Genomic DNA, 21,136 nt, shown 5'->3' on the forward strand with positions numbered 1-21,136 from the left:
GCATGAGTATATGTCCTTGTCACTTTCCCATGTGTTGTGAGTTGTTTGTCACCTTTTGGACACCTTTGAGGGTGTTTTCTAGGTGTTTTTCTGTGTTTGTGATTGCCCGCCATTGTTTCCTATGCAGTTCGAGTTCGGTTCGTCGAACGTTCGACGAGCCGAACTCGAACGGGACCTCCGTTCAGCGAACCGACCTCGAGCCGAACCGGGACCGGTTCGCTCATCTCTAGTCAAGACTACTATAGAGTCTTCTAAAGGTCTCAGGTTTTTGTTCGGCAACAGTTGCATTGACTGTATAAGGACTGGTGAGGAGAGAGGGATCGCTCAGATGAGGTTAGAAGGTGTCCATCTACCCTCTCACTAGTTCCAGGACCTCCCGTTTGTTTTTGTGTCCCCAGTGCCCGCCTTTTCTTGTCTTTTTTGTTGTGCAGCAGATACTTGTAGGTCTGAATACACCTCGCCATACTTGTGACACCTACATCCGGCAATCGTGACAAATGTATGTCTTCAAGACTGTTAACCCAAAATTGTATATCAACTTTTCAATTACATCAGTTTTTATATTTCTACAATAACTTATGCTTCAGACAATGGGCCTGTTCATCCAGTAGACACGTTAACAGCAGATTTCTTTCCAGCAGACTGTGTATAAAGATTATTTCTTTGTAATGGGAAAAAAAATAAGTTTTATGTAAAGTGGACGGTTTATGGTTAGGGAGCCTACAGGCTTTAACATTGTAAATCATGAAAAGAAAACTATATGCAAAAAAGTTGGCACACAACTGGGTCCAAGTAATAGGCACAAACTTTATGTCTGTTTACTCAGCATGATTCGCTTGTGCTCTGCTAGACAAGCTGCAGGGAATCAGACATCATCTGCGATAATGACCAAGATTGACTGTCATAAAGAGCAATGATGACATTTAAGTGCGGTTTAGATAATTTTATTACAATATGACTAAAATGGACCAAGAAATATTCATGGGATAAAAAATGACACATAATGCAGTGCAATTTTGTGTATGTACTTCAAATATAGTAATAATTATATCTCAATAATAAAAGATGAAAATTGAACAAAATAAGTATTCGATGCTTTGAGCCATGTATAGTATGTAAAAGCTCACTGCCCAAGAAGAATAAAATAGTGTGAAATATGCAAAGCCAATTCAGAAAAAAAGAAAATACTTAAAGATGAACTAAAGTCATGCTATTATTGTTGCCTTATTTCTGAGCGATTGGTGGGGTCTCATGATCTAGACCCCAACTAATCTACTTGCAATTAAGCATTGAAGTGCATAGCTCAAGTCACAGGAGGGTACAGCTCCTACATGAGCATGCACACAGTTTTCAGTATTTATACAGCATGGAAAGATTTCTACTGCATCCATACTCCAAACTAAGTGCACTTGCAGGCAGGGACAGCACCCTCCTGTGAACAGAGGTGCACACTTCAATGCATGTTTAGGAGAAATCAGTGGTGGTTTCAAAACTTTGACCACTGCCAATTGTTCTGAAACTCCCAAAAAGGTATGTAGCTAATGAGAACTGAAGGTAAAGCTTCTGGCTGAGTGGTCATGCAGATCAAAGTACAGATGCAGTAGATCGCTTTCTACTTCAGCCATATTTTAATCTATGTGCTTGTGCTGAGTCAGGAGCTTTGTATTTCTGTCTCTTCAGCTGTGCACTTCTTGAGGATTTTTTTGAGATAACAGTTGGGGGAGGTGGGGGCTTCAGAACCTGGACCACACTGATATACTTGCAATGTAGAGATCACAATTTAGAAAAGAGCAACAAATATCTATTTACTCTTGAAAACAACATACAAATTAAGTCAACAAAGCTAATTAGAAACATACATGCAAAATGCAGAGTGTGATACAAATTAACTCATAAGCTATTTAATGAGCGGCATGGGCTGTTTCCTCATTAATCTATCATCAATTAAACAGGGAAAAGTTCTGGAGCTGATTCCAGTTGGGGCAATTACATTTATAAGCTGTTGCTGTATACATACTGTGTACACAGTCATATGTAATATGTTTTGCAAGCATCATCAACTGTCATGATGGCATCAGGATCTGTGGAAAGTACAGACTCTTGCACTCTGCCTTCTAACTTCTCTAATGTTTGTCATCAGCACAGGGAGATTCGGGTATAGACTGACAGACTTGAAGTTCATAGGCAGAAAAGAATTGATCTCTGCTGGGCTGCTTGTTAATCTCATTTGGTCCCATGCTTTTGGAGAGTCAGTAACATTCACTCTCAACTTTTATTTGCTGGCTGGACACTTCCATTAGTGCTAGCTACAGCTTAGCTATACTGGTCTGGAGAGGTGGTTCTAGGGCTTTACTGCTGTGTTCTGTTGTGGTATTATCCCTTGTTGTCCTTTTGTTGCTGCCTTACTTTTCTAGCTTTTCTTCTTAGTTCCTTACTGTTTGTTCCTGTCAGTTTGTACTGTGTCTGAGTTTTGATTTTTTGCCCTGTCTAAATCTGTGTTGCTATCACACTCCTCCCCCTTCCATAGGGGGATTATCTCTGGTCAGGAGAATAGCAAGGCATGGGAATAAGGCATTTTTACCATTAGGTGTAACCCTGAGGTTAGGGATAACGTAGGGTCCCATTACATGAGGGACACTATACAGTATAAGCCCCCTGTCCCTCACTGTCCTGCAGTCACATCATGACACTGTGTCCGACAACATACAGTCAAAATAGCACTTAATATAATAGAGAGAACATTATTAGGCCGAGGTTAACCAGCCCTATTTGAAGCACGGGGGGCACACTGAGGACACCCCGCTGTTCCAGTCCGACCCTGCATACTCACCTCACCTCGGTCCCCCGCCGCTGCTCCTAGTTCACCAGTTGTCTGTGTTCTGCACATCTCAACATGGTGGCGTCTGGCGCTTACTAGTGACGTCACTGCTGCTGAACTGTCAGAGCACAGCTGGACAATGATTAGAGGGCTCACTGTGCTCCGTCTCGTCGTCACTTTCAACTGTATCGGCATCTGCAATGCCGATACATTTGAAAGTGCGATCCTGGGGTGGGCGGCTGCCCCCGGTATCAGCTCCAGCACCGGACCCCATAGCAGTGGCGTGGCCTGCCTCTATTGACGATATGCCACTACTGTTAGATGAAGTCTAAAGTATATCCATCTGCCTCATTATAGTGAGTGGCTCCAACTGGGGTCTTGTCTCAATCCCGTTTTTTGGATTTATTTGGATACTCCAACTAAACACTTAACGGAGAGTGCAGGAAAAATATCCGCTGAGCCTTATTCCAATTTTTGGGAGGCAAAATGAAGAAATAGACAGCAGTAGAATAGTTCTTATTTTTATTTTTGCTCTGTTCTTCATGTGGTATTAGTGATTGAACAGATTTATTCTGCGAGTCGGTGCGATTACAGGGATACTAGATTTATATTACTTTTTTATGTTCTGCTTCTATCATACAGTAAACATGCTTCTTTTTATAATAAATTGTTTTTCCGTTCAATAATCTGAGAGCTTTTCCTTTTTTTTTTGGCACAGAGAACTGTAAGAGGGTTTATTTTTGGTGCAACAAGTTGGAAATTCTTTTGGGATCATTCTGCAGAGCATGTAATTTTTTTATCACTTTTTATTCATATTTTCAGATGAAAAATAAATATAAAACAGCAATTCACTTAATTTTTTTATATATTTTTGCACAATTCACTGTGTAGTGAAAGTGATAAGAACGATTTATTCTTCAGATCAGTACGAGCACTGTGATACCAGACTTATATTGCTTTTATATGCTTTGCTACTTATAAACACTAAAATCTATATTTTGTAAAAAATAATATGTATTTGCATCTCCATATTCTGAGAGCTGTTGCTTTTTTTTCTAAATCAGTGATATTAGGATTTGTTTTTTGCTGGACGTTTTGTCATTTTAATTTTTAGCATTTTTTTAGATATGATTTTTTGATCGTTTTTTATTCCCTTTTTGGCATGTTTTTTATTTATAATTTTTATATTATTTGATATTTAGAATAAGTAATGTAACATTTTTAAAACGTTTGGACACACCTTCTCATCTCTAGAACAACTATTAAGAGGACACTTTGTGCAGCAGGCCTTCATGGCAAAATAAATGCTAGGAAACCACTGCTAAGGACAGGCAACAAGCAGAAGAGACTTGTTTGGGCTAAAGAACACAAGGAATGGACATTAAACCAGTGGAAATCTGTGCTTTGGTCTGATGAGTCCAAATTTGAGATCTTTAGCTCCAACCATCGGGTCTTTGCAGAAAAGGTGAACGGATGAACTCTACATGCTTGGTTCCCACCGTGGAGGAGAAGGTGTGATGGTGTGGGGGTGCTTTGCTGGTAACACTGTTGGGGATTTATTCAAAATTGAATGCATACTGAACCAGCATGGCTACCACAGCATCTTGCAGTGACATTCTATTCCATCCGGTTTGCGTTTAGTGGGACCATCATTTATTTTTCAACAGGAAAATGACCCCAAACACACCTCCAGGCTGTGTAAGGGCTATTTGACTAAGAAGGAGAGTGATGGGGTGCTACGCCAGATGACCTGGCCTCCACAGTCACCAGACCTGAACCCAATCGACATGGTTTGGGGTCAGCTGGACCGCAGAGTGAAGGCAAAAGGGCCAACAAGTACTAAGCATCTCTGGGAACTCCTTTAAGACTGTTGGAAAACCATTTCCGGTGACTACCTCTTGAAGCACATCAAGAGAATGCCAAGAGTGTGCAAAGCAGTAATCAAAGCAAAAGGTGGCTACTTTGAAGAACCTAGAATATAAGACATATTTTAAGTTGTTTCACACTTTTTTTAAGTATTTCATTCCACATATGTTAATTCATAGTTTTAATATCTTCAATGTGAAACTACAATTTTTAGAGTCATGAAAATAAAGAAAACTCTTTGAATGAGAAGGTGTGTCCAAACTTTTGGTCTGTACTGTATGTATTTTTCTGGTACGTGTTACACAGATCACACCACTGTGTGGTCCGTGTGACATCAGTGATGACAGAAAAAAATGGACTTGTCTCCGTGCAGAAAACACGGACATGCATATGCACATACGGAAACATGGTCAGTAATAAATTACTGATGTGTGCAGAGATCCATTGATTTTAATGAGTTTGCATATGTCCGTGATTCTAGTACGTATACAAACAGGAACATACTTACCAGAATCACTGATGTGTGAAGGGGGCCTAAGTGTGAGTATAGATGGGTTTGTTATTTTCTGGAGAATTTTTTTAACCCCTTTAAATTGTGCATCACATTAAGACAAATTTGAATCGATATAGAACAAAAAAATACCCCATGTTTGTACATATTATTGGGATGCTGTAGGGATTACGTAGCCTTACCTTTCAAGGTTACTTATTTGTTACAATAAAAATACAATAAATAGCAAATATATGTAAAATGGTTTGTTCTTTTTATGTAAAACTGTATTTTATGTATTTTTCAGTAAACTTTAAGACATGCATTAAAGTTTTGAAAATAGCTTTACAATCAAGGTTTCCATAAATATTCATAGGTCAAATCACTTCTCAAGAAAAAGGCAGTAGTTTTGCTGAACATGAGCCATTTGTATGCTAAATTATCAAATCACATGTACATCTGTTAAACTTCTGTTTTATAATGTAACTTAAAGAGGCGATGCAGCTGTGAATTTCTGTTATGTGTCCTGTGTCTGGACAGTTCTGTACAACTGATAAAAGCCAATGAAAAGCAAAAGTATATAATAACACCTGTCACAACCCAAATCCTCAGTCAAGAAGCAATCTTATATGTGATAAAGAATGAGGTTTTGCTCCAAAATGTCTGTGTTCAATTAGAAAGGGTGATTTTTCAAGCAGTGATTTAACTGGGAAATAAAAATTTAAGGATACGGAAGAGTAGGAAACATGCAATTCTGATTACTCTGCCCTAGATATTGTCCATCAGTTTAAAATCAATGTAAATCTTATATTATCTTATATTTACATTCAAAAGAATTCAGACTCCACTGCAAATACATTTTATTAGCAAAATTTACAAACTTTCTGCTGTTTTCAATGCACCAATGTGAAAAAAAAACAATTTAAAGAGCTCAGCAGAACCATTATAATAAGTGGTTTCTCCAAATTCATCACAAAATGTCACTAATAATTCAGTCTCAGAATTGCTCACGTCCGTGTTAATAAGCGTCTTCAGTATTTAGTAGAACATTTGTTTTTTTTCTTATCTGCTGCAAACGTGATGCCTAGACAGACACCAGCTTTTAGTGGTGTACCTGAGGAATCTAAGCCTCATGGGAAAAGGCTTCAGGTTCACAAATATACCTAGATTTATATCCTGTAATCACCTTCATCAAATTATATTAGAGACCAAAGAATTCCTCCTTGGGTCAAGTCAGACAACTTTGATGTCTACAGATTATAGCAAAATACGGCAGTTTTGTTGATGGTGCACAAGTAGGATTCAATGCATTTACCAATATAACTGAAAACTTGGCACTCAGAAGTTGATGTGAAAGAACAGTGATTTTTATTCCAAGACACTACCAAGCACAAATGTTTCGGTCCATAACGGACCTTCCCCAGTGTGCAGTAGTAGTAGAGTGTCTCTGTTTCTTAGGAGAGGCAAGTGTTTCCTGCAGTGTCCACCGCTATAGTGAGCAAACCATTCACATCAACTCCTGAGTACCAAGCCTTCTGTTAACTTTAATGTCTAGTCCAGAATCTTCTTAGGCTTCTGATCGAAGCTTTGGTTGATTTTGATTTATGCTTGAGATCATTATACTTTTGGAAGGCCCAATCACACTCAAGCTTCAACTTAAAAAGCATGATACTTTTTCCTTGGATTTTCTGATTGAATCCATTTTACCCATGTTATTTTGTTCTTTACTGCATAGGCTGAAACTTATCTACAAATAAATATCAGTTCGCTGGTCACCTCCATTCTTCTTCCTCTCAGCTCCTGACAAGCTGCAAAAGCAACAGCAAATTTTGCAAAATCAACAGCCCACCCATCAGTTGTTAATAGAGCAGGTCTTGTAATTATGGCTGTTACTGTCTAGCTCCATATTTAAATACTGTTACGTCACCACCGGAGTCTGCTCCAGCGACTTCTGCTCAGATCACCAGGCAATGCCGTGTTCCTGCCGAGGATGGTGCTGGTGATGGGAGAGGAGTCGATGTCAGCGGCACCGGTGGGCGCAGGCTCCGATCATCAACTGGGCTGGGTTATCTTGGGATCTGCAATATCACTGGCTTACTGTGGGTGGCGTGTGTTTTCCAGCTGAAGTTGCCAGCGTTGCCAGTGTGGCGCCCCTGTGGTTAGGCGCTACAGGGGAATTCAGCACCTTAACATCAAGGTGCAGTGCTCTTTGGTCACAGGTGAAAGAGAGTAGAAATGCAGAGTCTTATATTAGATTAAGTAACATTGACTCAGCAGCCCCTACTTTCATATTCCTGGGACTGTTTATATAGTAGGTCCATAGGGGGGTGGAGCCATGAGTGATGACAACGAATCCTGGGTCCCTACAGAACGAGGAGCCGCGCCAGTAGCCTCAATAATGCCAAAAACCTTGCCATATGTGCCCGGAGCAAAATGGTTGCCAATCTATGAAGGGAAACCAGGCAGCTTTTAAGAGGAAAATATGTGCGGTGCTGGATATGTATGCTATGACCGGGAAACAGCGAGCCGCTCTGGTGCTGGGACAATTAATCGGTGCAGCAGAGATGGAAGTGGAGTCATGGAAAGATACTGACAGAGACTCCGTAGAAAATGTATTTGACAAGTTAAAAGCTGCTTTTGAGAAACGCACCCGGGCTGAGTTGAGGATGATATTCTACCAATGTGAACAAGGACCAAAGGAAACCATCAGAGATTATGCCTTACGTTTACAGGTAGCACTCCGGTCATTAAAGCAAGTGGATCCAGCAAGTATGGACGACGAGGATAGAATGCTTGCCGAACAGTTCATAGCTGGCTTGAGTTCAGAAGTCAGTCGTCAGCAGGTGCATATGTGGGTCTTAGATCACCCAGATGTTGACTTTGATGCTATAAAAGATAGAGCAATAACAGTATTACAGTACAAGTTGCCGGCCAAGTCAGTGGACCCGTCCTGGCAGGTTGATACTTCTCCCGCCGGCATATCAAATGCTTCTAAAGATTTGGTAAAGGTTCTAAAGCCGGCTGAGACATCAAACAGAGAGGATGATTTGCACAACCAAGTACAGCAGCTGACTTATAAGATGGACTTTGTGCTAACACTCTTGCAGAACCAGCCAGGGTCACAACTACCCAGTAAAGTACAGTTAGATGATTCTCCTGAGGATGTTCCATGGATGAAGAAAAGGCACATGTCGCCCGTGGAGGGGACCAACAAGTCGCCCGTTCAGGGGACCAACGCACCATTCCAACGCAGAGCCATGGACCACATGGATTCTTCAGGACAACCCGTTTGCCTTCGTTGTAACAAGCCAGGCCATTTTTCGAAGAGGATGTCTTTTAAACCGGTGATTCCTGGGGCCCAGAGCCGAGCCTCAGGAATAAGACAGTTGGCCCCGAAAGACTGGCGTAGTCGGTACGGGGGCGGCCACCCATACCTTAATATTACACTAGAAGGAATCCCCATGTCAGTTCTTTTGGACACTGGGTCACAAGTAACCACCATCCCACATACAGTCAGGGCCAGAAATATTTGGACAGTGACACAAGTTTTGTTATTTTAGCTGTTTACAAAAACATGTTCAGAAATACAATTATATATATAAAATGGGCTGAAAGTGCACACTCCCAGCTGCAATATGAGAGTTTTCACATCCAAATCGGAGAAAGGGTTTAGGAATCATAGCTCTGTAATGCATAGCCTCCTCTTTTTCAAGGGACCAAAAGTAATTGGACAAGGGACTCTAAGGGCTGCAATTAACTCTGAAGGCGTCTCCCTCGTTAACCTGTAATCAATGAAGTAGTTAAAAGGTCTGGGGTTGATTACAGGTGTGTGGTTTTGTATTTGGAAGCTGTTGCTGTGACCAGACAACATGCTGTCTAAGGAACTCTCAATTGAGGTGAAGCAGAACATCCTGAGGCTGAAAAAAAGAAAAAATCCATCAGAGAGATAGCAGACAAATCAACAGTCGGGTACATTCTGAGAAAAAAGGAATTGACTGGTGAGCTTGGGAACTCAAAAAGGCCTGGGCATCCACGGATGACAACAGTGGTGGATGATCGCCGCATACTTTCTTTGGTGAAGAAGAACCCATTCACAACATCAACTGAAGTCCAGAACATGCTCAGTGAAGTAGGTGTATCTGTCTCTAAGTCAACAGTAAAGAGAAGACTCCATGAAAGTAAATATAAAGGGTTCACATCTAGATGCAAACCATTCATCAATTCCAAAATAGACAGGCCAGAGTTAAATTTTCTGAAAAACACCTCATGAAGCCAGCTCAGTTCTGGAAAAGTATTCTATGGACAGATGAGACAAAGATCAACCTGTACCAGAATGATGGGAAGAAATAGTTTGGAGAAGAAAGGGAACGGCACATGATCCAAGGCACGCCACATCCTCTGTAAAACATGGTGGAGGCAACGTGATGGCATGGGCATGCATGGCTTTCAATGGCACTGGGTCACTTGTGTTTATTGATGACAAAACAGCAGACAAGAGTAGCCGGATGAATTCTGAAGTGTACCGGGATAAACTTTCAGCCCAGATTCAGCCAAATGCCACAAAGTTGATCGGACGGCGCTTCATAGTACAGATGGACAATGACCCCAAGCATACAGCCAAAGCTACCCAGGAGTTCATGAGTGCAAAAAAGTGGAACATTCTGCAATGGCCAAGTCAATCACCAGATCTTAACCCAATTGAGCATGCATTTCACTTGCTCAAATCCAGACTTAAGATGGAAAGACCCACAAACAAGCAAGACCTGAAGGCTGCGGCTGTAAAGGCCTGGCAAAGCATTAAGAAGGAGGAAACCCAGCGTTTGGTGATGTCCATGGGTTCCAGACTTAAGGCAGTGATTGCCTCCAAAGGATTCGCAACAAAATATTGAAAATAAAAATATTTTGTTTGGGTTTGGTTTATTTGTCCAATTACTTTTGACCTCCTAAAATGTGGAGTGTTTGTAAAGAAATGTGTACAATTCCTACAATTTCTATCAGATATTTTTGTTCAAACATTCAAATTAAACGTTACAATCTGCACTTGAATTCTTTTGCAGAGGTTTCATTTCAAATCCAATGTGGTGGCATGCAGAGCCCAACTCGCAAAAATTGTGTCACTGTCCAAATATTTCTGGACCTAACTGTACATTGTACAAACACTATTGGTCTGATGACGATCTTAGACCCCCAGATTCTAGTTTAGTTATACTAGCAGCCAATGGACTACCACTAAACCAGGTTGGGTTTAGGGAAGTCACAATAAAACTAGGGAGAGTAGAGTTAAAAGACCAAGGATTATGTGTGGTAGAAGATGACCCTAACAACAAATGCACCTCCATGGTACTTGGAACAAATGTAATTGAAAACTGCCTTGGGGAAGTATTGTTTTTGCTCCGACAGATTGCTGTGACTGCTGATCATGGACAGAGGAGAGTGCTACATCGTGAGATTCAAGTCCTGACACACAGACAACAGGTAAATCTGTCTGGAGGGGAAATTGGCAGTGTACGGGTTACAGACCAATTTCCTATTATGTTACCACCTAAAAGTGAAATGATGATCTGGTGTCAAGCAGCTATCGGTCTTAGAGGAAAGGAATACCAGGCAGTTGTAGAACCGGTATACTCAGAGCACAGACCTACGCTGATGACAGCCAGAGGGGTGGTAGATGTACGCAAAGGAAGAGTACCAATTCGTATCATAAAGTGGGGGGGAAGAGGAAGTAAAATTACCCAGGTACGCTACAGTAGCAAAGCTGTACACTGTCTGTGACAGCCATATACAGGCGATAAAGCCTTTGCCCTCGTCAAATCAAGCGGAGGACAACAACTCCAAGGGACAGCTGGAGGAATGGTGTCAGCAGTTACATGAAGGGACTGATACCACCCCTTCCTATCAAAAACATGGAATCTATCGAGTAGCACGAGAATTCGAACAGGTGTTTAGTAGTGATGAGCGAGTACCAAAAAGCTCGGGTGCTCAAGGCTCAGGCCGAGCATCCCAAGATACTCGTGTACTCGGCCCGAGCACCGAGCCCAATGTTATCCTATGGGAGACCCGAGTATTTTTGTGAAATGACCCCCGGCAGCATGTAGAAACCCTAAAAATGTCACAAAAGTCTTAGAAGAGTGCTCAAATGACATGGCAACAGCATGGGGAAGACCCCTTGAAGCATTTATCACTCAAAAGTCACAATTTTATCCGAGTTTTACGCCATTTTTACGGACTCACCAGAAAACCTTCCAAAATGACACCAAAATGAATTTTCATGGCGGAAATGTTAAGGGCACATACCCAATAGTGAGATAGAGCTGGTGTATGTTACTTTTTGAGATTACATGAAAGATGTTACGTGAAAACATTGTGTGGCACACCGATGTCCAAAACGCACGTTTTGTGCTTTTTACTAGCGATGGCGGTCATTTTTTTTTTTCATTCTATCTCCCTTAGCCCGTCGGTCGGTCTCTCTGTCTGTCTGTTGGTCTCTCTCTGTCTTGTCTGTCCCCCTCTCACAGTCTGTCGGTCAGTCTCCCCCCTCTCTCATACTTACCGTTCCCCGATCACTGCCGCGGCGCTGCACAGCTGTTCACTAAACTCCGGCGGCTTTTCCTCTTTTGAAAAAGCCGGCCGCTCATTAAACAATCTCGTATTCCCTGCTTTCCTGCTTTTCGGCGCCTATGATTGGTTGCAGTGAGACACGCCCCCACGCTGAGTGACAGGTGTCTCACTGCACCCAATCACAGCAGCCAGTGAGCGTGTGTATACTGTGCAGTGAAATAAATAATTAAATAATTTAAAAAAACGGCGTGCGGTCCTCCCAATTTTAATACCAGCCAGATAAAGCCATACGGCTGAAGGCTGGTATTCTCAGGATGGGGAGCTCCACGTTATGGGGAGCCCCCCAGCCTAACAATATTAGTCAGCAGCCGCCCATAATTGCCGCATACATTAGATGCGACAGTTCTGGGACTGTACCCGGCTCTTCCCGATTTGCCCTGGTGCGTTGGAAAATCGGGGTAATAAGGAGTTATTGGCAGCCCATAGCTGCCACTAAATCCTAGATTAATCATGTCAGGCGTCTCCCCGAGAAACCTTCCATGATTAATCTGTAAATTACAGTAAATAAACACACACACACACCTGAAAAAATCATTTATTAGAAATAAAAAACACAAACCAATTCCCTCGTAACCAATTTAATAAGCCCCAAAAAGCCCTCCATGTCCGGCGTAATCCACGGACCTCCAGCGTCGCTTCCAGCTCTGCTGCATGGAGGTGACCGGAGCTGCAGCAGACACCGCCGCTCCTGTGAGCTCCACGCAGCAAATGAGGTGAGTAGCGCGATCAGCTGAGCTGTAACTGAGGTTATCCGCGGCCACCACTGGATCCAGCAGTGGCCGTGAGTTACCTGACTGACAGCAGCTGATCGCGCTACTCACCTCATTTGCTGCGTGGCGCTCACAGGAGCGGCGGTGTCTGCTGCAGCTCTGGTCACCTCAATGCAGCAGAGCTGGAAGTGACGCTGGAGGTCCGTGGATTACGGAGGGCTTTTTGGGGCTTATTAAATTGGTTACGAGGGAATTGGTTTGTATTTTTTATTTCTAATAAAGGATTTTTTTGGGTGGGTGTGTTTATTTACTGTAATTTACAGATTAATCATGGAGGGTATCTCGTGGAGACGCCTGACATGATTAATCTAGGATTTAGTGGCAGCTATGGGCTGCCATTAACTCCTTATTACCCCGATTTGCCAACGCACCAGGGCAAATCGGGAAGAGCAGGGTACAGTCCCAGAACTGTCGCATCTAATGTCTGCAGCAATTCTGGGTGGCTGCTGACTGATATTGTTAGGCTGGGGGGCTCCCCATAATGTGGAGCTCCCCATCCTGAGAATACCAGCCTTCAGCCGTATGGCTTTATCTGGCTGGTATTAAAATTGGGGGGACCGCACGCCGGTTTCTTTAATTATTTAATTATTTATTTCACTGCACAGTATACACACGCCCACCGGCTGCTGTGATTGGGTGCAGTGAGACACCTGTCACTTAGCGTGGGGACGTGTCTCACTGCAACCAATCATAGGCGCCTGTGGGTGGGGAAAGCAGGGAATACGAGATGACTGTGTGCAGAGCACAGCGCGCCCGCCGGTAAAAAGGCTCGGTCACGCTGTGCGGGCCGGCCAATCACTTCAATTCCACAACTAACAGGGCTGTGGCATTGCAGTGGTCTGCCAGCCAATCCCTGCATGAGGGCTGGCTCTCAAAAGAGCGCCAACATGCAGGGATGACGAGTACAGCACGAGTATCGCGAAATTACTCGGTACCCGCCGAGTAGCCCGAGTACAGTGATACTCATGCGAGTACCGAGCAGTGACAAGCGTACTCGCTCATCACTAGTGTTTAGTAAGCATCCGTTAGACTTTGGGAAGGTCGAAGGGGTACGTCATCACATATCCACAGGGAATCATCACCCAATTAGACTGAGACATAGACACGTGCCACCAAAACACTATCAGGTGAATTAGTCTTAAAGAGAAAAAGACGACTGCATAAGTTAGATGATAAATGGGAAGCAGAACCCTACACTGTGCAACCATCAAACTTCAACAACCATAAAACCTGTTTGATTAGTAAAGACAAAGGTGAAATAACAAAAATGGTGTCCAGGGATCATTTAAAAAAAATACCCTCAACAGCTGCAACCAGTAGAGAGAGTTCCTATTCAGAGAAAAGAAGAGAAAGAAAGAATAGTCAAGACAATTTTAGGAGAACTTCCTACAGATTGGCCGCAAGTAGATGGCGTATACTTGATACCGGTGGTGACTTTTCAACAACCCAGTGAAACGCCCAGAGCAGAAGAACCACCCGTTGTAATGGAATCAGAGATTTCTGCAGTCGGTGTACCTGCCATTTCCACATTTCCACTAGGGGAGTAAGTAGACCCTCAAGTATACCAATTTTACGCAGGTCAACATGTATTAACTTTGGCTGTCCACCGCTTAGATACAGTGAATAAAATGTAGAAAGTGGAATATGTAAATAGTTGAATAGGTAGATAGTATTAATATATAAAAGGGGTAAAGGAAGTTTGCATAATGCTGTATAGGGGCCAGGAAGGTGACTCCAGGGCCAAGAGTCCTACAGTGATTATGACTGATATGGAACCTCAGCACACTTAGAACTCTTAAACTAAAGCACTCGTAACTGTTGATATATTTTTTTGTTGGTTGATGCACTTTAAGCGAAGACCGAGCCACAAGACTGGGTGTGGCAAAAGTGTCTTTAACAGCTTATGGCCAATGGACTAATGCTGTATGAGCTGGTGACCTATCTTATTCAATTTTTGTAGTTTTTATTTTTAAGACTCTGTTACAAAAAACAAACCAGTAAATATTACAAACATTTTATGGTTAAACTATAAGAAAATGTTTAGCTGAACCCAAACCTTGTTGCCACACTCGGGGACGAGTGTGATTAACTAAGGGGGTATGTGGCTCCCCTGTGGTTAGGCGCTACAGGGGAATGCAGCACCTTAACATCAAGGTGCAGTGCTCTTTGGTCACAGGTGAAAGAGAGAAGAAATGCAGAGTCTTATATTAGATTGAGTAACATTGACTCAGCAGCCCCTACTTTCATATTCATGTGACTGTTTATATAGTAGGTCCATAGGGGGGTGGAGCCTGGCTGAGCGTGAGATGCAACATGGTTGCCAGGACGACTGGGAGACAGTTGGTGAGTTATCAGTCAGTCACTAAGGAGTGACAAGAAGAGATGAGAGTAAATTGATGACTGAAAGAAGGGCTAGAAATAACATAGGCCCGACGTCCTGAGCGAGGGTACCCCAAAAGAAAAGAAATACACTGGAAAAGGGGTAACCCAGACGCAAAGGGGACGCTTTAGGTCTGGTGAGAGCTGACTGAAGAGTTCAGGTCGTCACCGGTATAACGGGACCGAGGAGGTTTGTCAGGTTTATCCCTAAAACCATTGACCGTTAACCTGGGATCCTAAATAAGAGGAGTCCCGGTACCCATCAAGAGTATGACTACTAACCCCAAGCCGAGTTCACGACGCTGTTGCGGGATAGATAAAGAAATCATGCAGCATCAGACCCCTGGGAAAACCAGTGACGAGACTAACGAGTGGGTTAAAGAGGGAGTCACAGAGCCCTCAGAGCAGAGACCGAGAAAGAAACAAAGAAAGGTTACCTCAGAGAAAGACTCTGTCATCAAATCTCCTCCGAAACTTGTGACCATTGGCCTTCTGGTAACTGAACTGTTGCTGCTGTGAACTGTGCAAAACAAACCAGATTCCAGTAAAAAGGACTTGTTTAAGCTGATGTGGACTTGGTGTGTCGTCTCTCCGTTGTTCGACAGGACCCTGCGACGTCAGAGAAGAAGGCAGCCATCACCGCTCGGTCGCTTCCCTCCTTGTCAGCGACCCGCCACCCTGAGGTAAGAAATCTCCCCCTGTGGGGAGCTGAGAGATCTTAAGTTGCTGTCACCATCACCTCAGAGGTCGGCCGCGGGCAGCGCTGGTATATCCTGCTTACCAGACACCACATGTGGCGTCACGTATATCCCCAAAATCATCCCTGACCCCATTCCACAGCCGCAGAGTGAGCACCCAGGGCACGAAGCTGGGACCGACCACCTGTGATAATGCCATTGAGAGTAAAGTATCCGTAGTCCCGGCGCCAGAGTACCCCTACCGAAAACCCTGATGGTCGACTCACCAGCGTTCAGCTACAGCCAGTGGGAAGACACCACACCCTTCTTAGTTCCCCTCCTGCCTGCTGACCTCTGCCAGAGATAGTTCTGATTTCCTGGCTCCTGATCCGCCCTATTCTGTTTTGTGATTCCTGTGTGCTGACTTCTGTGTGTTTTCTGACTACCCTCCTGCCTGCTTTTTTTGTACCTCGCTGCCTGATTCGGATTTTCCCTCTGCTACGTTTTCTGATTACGTCCTTGCCTGCCGATTCTGTCCCTGTTCTGCTATTCTTGGTTTGACCCTGCCTGGCGACTACTCTCATCGGACTACAGCCTTCCACAGGTAGTGATGTCCAGGGGCCTGTGTAATTCCAAATCCCTGTATAGGGGTTAAAGGGTTTCAGGTTTCTGGGGGTCCTGCTTGGTGAGTGTCTTCCCTCTAGCCTGTCCATTACATCCCATCTGAGTCTGTTGATCCAGGCAGGCATTACAAATACCCTGTTATCTCTACAGGGTGGGCCATAAGTCTAGATACATCCTGGGTGGGCCATAGGTATAGATACACCCTGCGTGGGCCATAAGTAAGGATACACTCTGATAAAAAAGAGTAAAGTTGAATTAAAAATGGTGGCTTTGCAGATGGCCACCATGGGCATCACCCGGCCATGGCGGTCATGTACTAATGTGACGCCCCTGAGGCTTCCATTGCCACAAAGGTAGTGAACCTCATACAGAGGTGTGGTATCCCATCCCAGGGTAAAGAGAGGTCATCCACCAGTTCACATGACACACTCACACAGACAGACTCAACACAACACTCCACTAAACCGTGGTTAGGGCCTTGTGCAGCTGGACTTGTATAGTGGCTAGCACTGTGCCTGAAACCATGAAACTGTGGCTATGGTCTAGTACAGCTGGACTTGTATAGTGGCTAGCACTGTCCCCGAAGCCAGCCTGGGGGTGGAGCTTAGTGGGTGAGGTGTCTAAGGGGAGTGGGCGGAGTTAAGTTGGCAGTTGACAGAGTCAGTCAGTTAGTCAGCAGTGAGGATGCAACCGGAGCGTAGGGACACAGGGGTCCTTCTTGCCCCGGGTGACACAGAAGAAGGAATCCTAGAGACATGGGAGTGTAGGAAGCATCCGTGGGCTTACTCCACAGAAAACCAGGTGGAAGGATCTGGTCGCAAGCTGGGTCCCAGTGCCTAGACTAGGAAAAGACTTCAGAACTTTCTAGTAACACTGGAGGCCAGGGTGGCTGTACGCACCTTTGGGCCACAAACAGCACACAAATCCGCTTTAAAAGGGCTTCAGAGGGCCAGGGAGCCAAGTAGGAAGAAAACCCTTTGAAAGTCCGCAGCCCCTGGCTCAGGGCACTGTGTGCAGAGGCGCAGGACAGGAGGGTGAGAGTCAGCGCAAGAGAGACGACCAGGAAAGGCACATCTGAGGGTACACCGGTATTGACCTCTGACCTGCCCGGGATCGGCGAAAGGCCATCACCAGAAATCCCAGCATACTGTGAGAGGACTAAGCTGGCTGTCAACTTGGAACTGGTGCAGGGAGTGAAAGACTGTTGTTGCAAAGCCCCTGGTGTCGTCTCCATTCCTCCCACATCTCCCCCTATCATCATTGACTTTTGATAATTCAACGGTTGCCCTGGGGTCCTGCTCCACCTGTGGGGAGCAATATCACCTCAGCTGCGTCATCAACATCTGCCCCGGGGAACACACAGCGCAGCAGCGGTTCACATAGCCGCGAAACCACAGGTGGCATTACAAACTTTATTTTATTGTAAATATAACTCCTATCATCATCCCCTTTATTGAAGATTGGTGTTAATAGCTGATTAGTGGGTCTATTGGGCCTCCATCAATGTCATACTAATGATCGATTCAAAGGATAGGTCATCCATGTCTTAGTACTACGAATCACTTTAATAAGAAACCTCAAAACAATATATGGTATGTCACTGATTTCCAATGTATATAGCAATACTGGCTATTTTATCAGGCAAATGTTGGATGCTCACTTATATTTTCAGCAATGCTGTATTATAAACCCAGGTTTATGTGTTTATTGCTTTCACTATGCAGCGTGCCCTGTTTTAACAATAAACTACACGTTTTGTACAAATATTCTAGCATAGATCTGGTTGTTAAAATTTCATTGTGTTATCATGACAGATTTGTTTTTTACTGCTTCTGCAAATTACATAGTTTGCAATTCTGGAAAACAAAGCTTAAAATATATACTTATGTATCTTCCTGTCTTTATAAATAAATGTTAATAAACATTCAGATGTTGCTTAATAAAAACATACAGATTGCAGTTTTTGCTGATATTTTATATTAAAACAGCAATTACACAGAGTATACACTTGTTTTGTTTCAGGTCTGTACAAACTGGTACATGCACCAACTGCAGAAACTGATAACAGCTGTTTGGCAGGAGCAGGGTGTCGGACTCCCATTAATTTAATATTCCTGATTTATCTTAAGGATAGTTTTTTATTTAAATATGTTAAAAACCTAAACATTGCCCTTTAATCCCTGTATGTGACAGAATGTTTTTGTTTGGAGCAGAGTCAGGAGCTGAGCCCATTCTGTAGTGACAGATGCCTGCAATATTCTATAGCAGGTATTTGTTTGTAACAGTAGTAACTGGATAGGAGCAACCATTTAAATGTCACTGTCAATCATCAATAGGGAATTTTAAATGATGAGAAAACTTTTCATGGGGGCTGCTGTGTTCATACATTCATGCACCAAGTCTCATCACACCCTCAGCAATGTGATCACAGGGTGTCAATGGCAGTCCCTAAAGGGACTGAAAAATAAGATAAAAAAATCACTATCTTTTTAAAATAATTAAATAAAATCAACTATAAATAAACAAATTTAATATAATGGTGTTTTTAAATCTCCAGTTTCTAAAAATCAGTTAATTTACTGCAAAATGTATTGGTAAGCCAATAGTTATTTGATCTTGTATGAGTGCCTTTAGTTTAAGAAATGCTATATCTATATGTCTGTAATGCTAGTCACTACTTACTGACACTATAGACGGAAGGGTAGCCAGACAAGCTGGGTCGGAAAACAGGAGGACATGACAGGACACATGGAGTGAGCAGAAATGAAGTCAAGTCACAGGCCGAGGGTAAGAATTCCAAGAGATTGTGTATAAGATTCAGGGGAAAGACAGAGAAAAGGTCAGGTAATGATCCGAGGTCAGAAGCCAGGAGGTAACGACAAGAACAGGGAGCGGACAGAGAGGAGTCAATGAACGGTACGGGGTCAAGAAACTAAGGTCAGATCACAAGCACAAACACAGGCCACAAGCACAACTGCAGAACCAGGGAGTATGACTTGCGAGGTTCTGGGAGAGCATGCTCAGTAATGAAACAGAGCAATTACTAGGAAGGTGGAACACCTAAGTAAAAGAACCTCCCAGAACCTGCATGGAATCCCTGTGCTGTCAAACAACCTGTCAGCTAGTGCTCAAAGAAACACAGCAGATCATCTCCAAATGCAAGATGCTCTGCAGAAAGGAAACATGTCACTGCCGGCTCAGAAGTTCAGTAAGGCATGGCAGAGCATCACCTGTATGCAAGATGCCCTAAATCGTGACAATGTCCATATTGTTTGGTAGGGCATGGAGGGAGCCATTAGGAGATGGCCACCCAGAGCAATAGCCCGGTTTAACACATCTAAAACTAGACCTGCCTTTAAGACCAAAATACATGTAAAATATATATGCAAATAAGAAAACTGTACATGGAGATTAAATCCAGTATATCTCAAAAAGGAAGACTAGAAATACTGGAACCTACAGTCTGCAAATCATGCTCTAACCTTGGTACATTTTAATTTGGCAGCAACTTGCAGGAAATAACTTACATTCTCCTAGAGTTTCCACTTCAATGCTTGGACTAAAACTTCCATAATCTTGGGAAGATGATGATGTGCGGATTTGGAAGACATAGACTGTTCCTGGTTTCAGGTTATGAACAGTTACTGCTGTCAAGGGAGTCTTTAGCGTGGAGTAACTTTGGTCTCTTTGGTCCTATGAAAAAAACAAAATATTTTATTTTAAAAAATTCCTCAAAACTGGATTTGCTGCTGGCCCTGTAAAACGTACTGTTCTGCCTGGCCGTTTTTAAACACTCATGCATTATACAAGGTACTGAGTTAGATTCACATATCACAGTGCCAAGATTCAAGTTCTTTTCAACAGCTGCAGGCCATACTCATTCCTTTAATAGACAAATCCCTATTATTAGAGGATTGAAGAAATCTGTTATCTGAAAGCAAATGATTTTCAAGTTACCGAATATACTTTGGCTTTTGATTACAAGATGGGAAAAGATCTATACTCCTCAGGTAAGAAAGCAATGAAATGCAAGGTGAATATCTATTGCTGTGATCAGTTATACCGAAATGAAATGCACCAAAATGTGTTAGAGTTAAAAGAAGTACATTAATCTGCTCAACATGGATCAGCTTTGATATACCTGCTTGAACTGAGCAGCATATCAGTTCTTAAAAATCGGAGAATAGCTATTAAGATAGTTCTGCTCCTTATTCAGAAAATGGGCTGGCCATTGTAAAGGACTTCTGAAGTATGATGAATACTATGATCGATAGTAAAGATATTTATGGCTGAGGATTCTATGAACAGAAGGTGAGGAAAAGATAAGAGATTTTTGCAAAGTTCTATTCTGAAATCCTCAAACACCTATAACCACCTGTTAGATTTCTCAAGAGGGCATTGTATTGTCCTATCACCATAAAAAAATAAAAATATTACAATAGCATTTTAATGGATGGGTACATAATTATGTCGATGCCACTTGTTTTTTAATTAGTAGGGATATTACCCCTGAGAATAAGGGATCTTTCCAATCTGCTATCCTTCTGTGTATGACTGTGTGTTGTTCTACTGAATAAGAAGCTTTCATGGCTAAGTTGAAGAACTAGATATAACCACAGAAATGAGAGTTTCTCAGTCTAGGAATCCCTCTTCTTAATAATGGGATAACATTTTTTCCTGAGCCCCTTCTCGATGTGTCTTCCAGGGTATATTGGAGTACCATCTACAACCTGTTTCCTCCCTATATCTGTGACCTAGTCTCCCGGTACCTACCTGCACGCAACCTCAGCTCCTCACAAGATCTCTTTCTCTACTCCTCTCTTATCTCCTCTTCCCACAATCGCGTACAAGATTTCTCCCGTGCCTGCCCCATACTCTGGAACGCTCTACCTCA

The 21,136-nt window shown here is 43.0% G+C and overlaps 1 protein-coding gene across 1 annotated transcript in view; it reads right to left on the reverse strand.

Moving 5' to 3' along the window:
- EPHA10 (EPH receptor A10) overlaps nucleotides 1–21,136 on the reverse strand; it is a 1,151,424-nt gene that overhangs the window by 205,015 nt on the left and 925,273 nt on the right. The window contains exon 7 of the mRNA XM_075336054.1: nucleotides 19,770–19,935. Coding sequence (XP_075192169.1) covers nucleotides 19,770–19,935 — 166 coding nt within the window. The remainder of the gene's footprint in view (nucleotides 1–19,769; nucleotides 19,936–21,136) is intronic.

Source organism: Anomaloglossus baeobatrachus, chromosome 2 (genome assembly GCF_048569485.1).
Source record: "Anomaloglossus baeobatrachus isolate aAnoBae1 chromosome 2, aAnoBae1.hap1, whole genome shotgun sequence".
NCBI classification, from domain to species: domain Eukaryota; kingdom Metazoa; phylum Chordata; class Amphibia; order Anura; family Aromobatidae; genus Anomaloglossus; species Anomaloglossus baeobatrachus.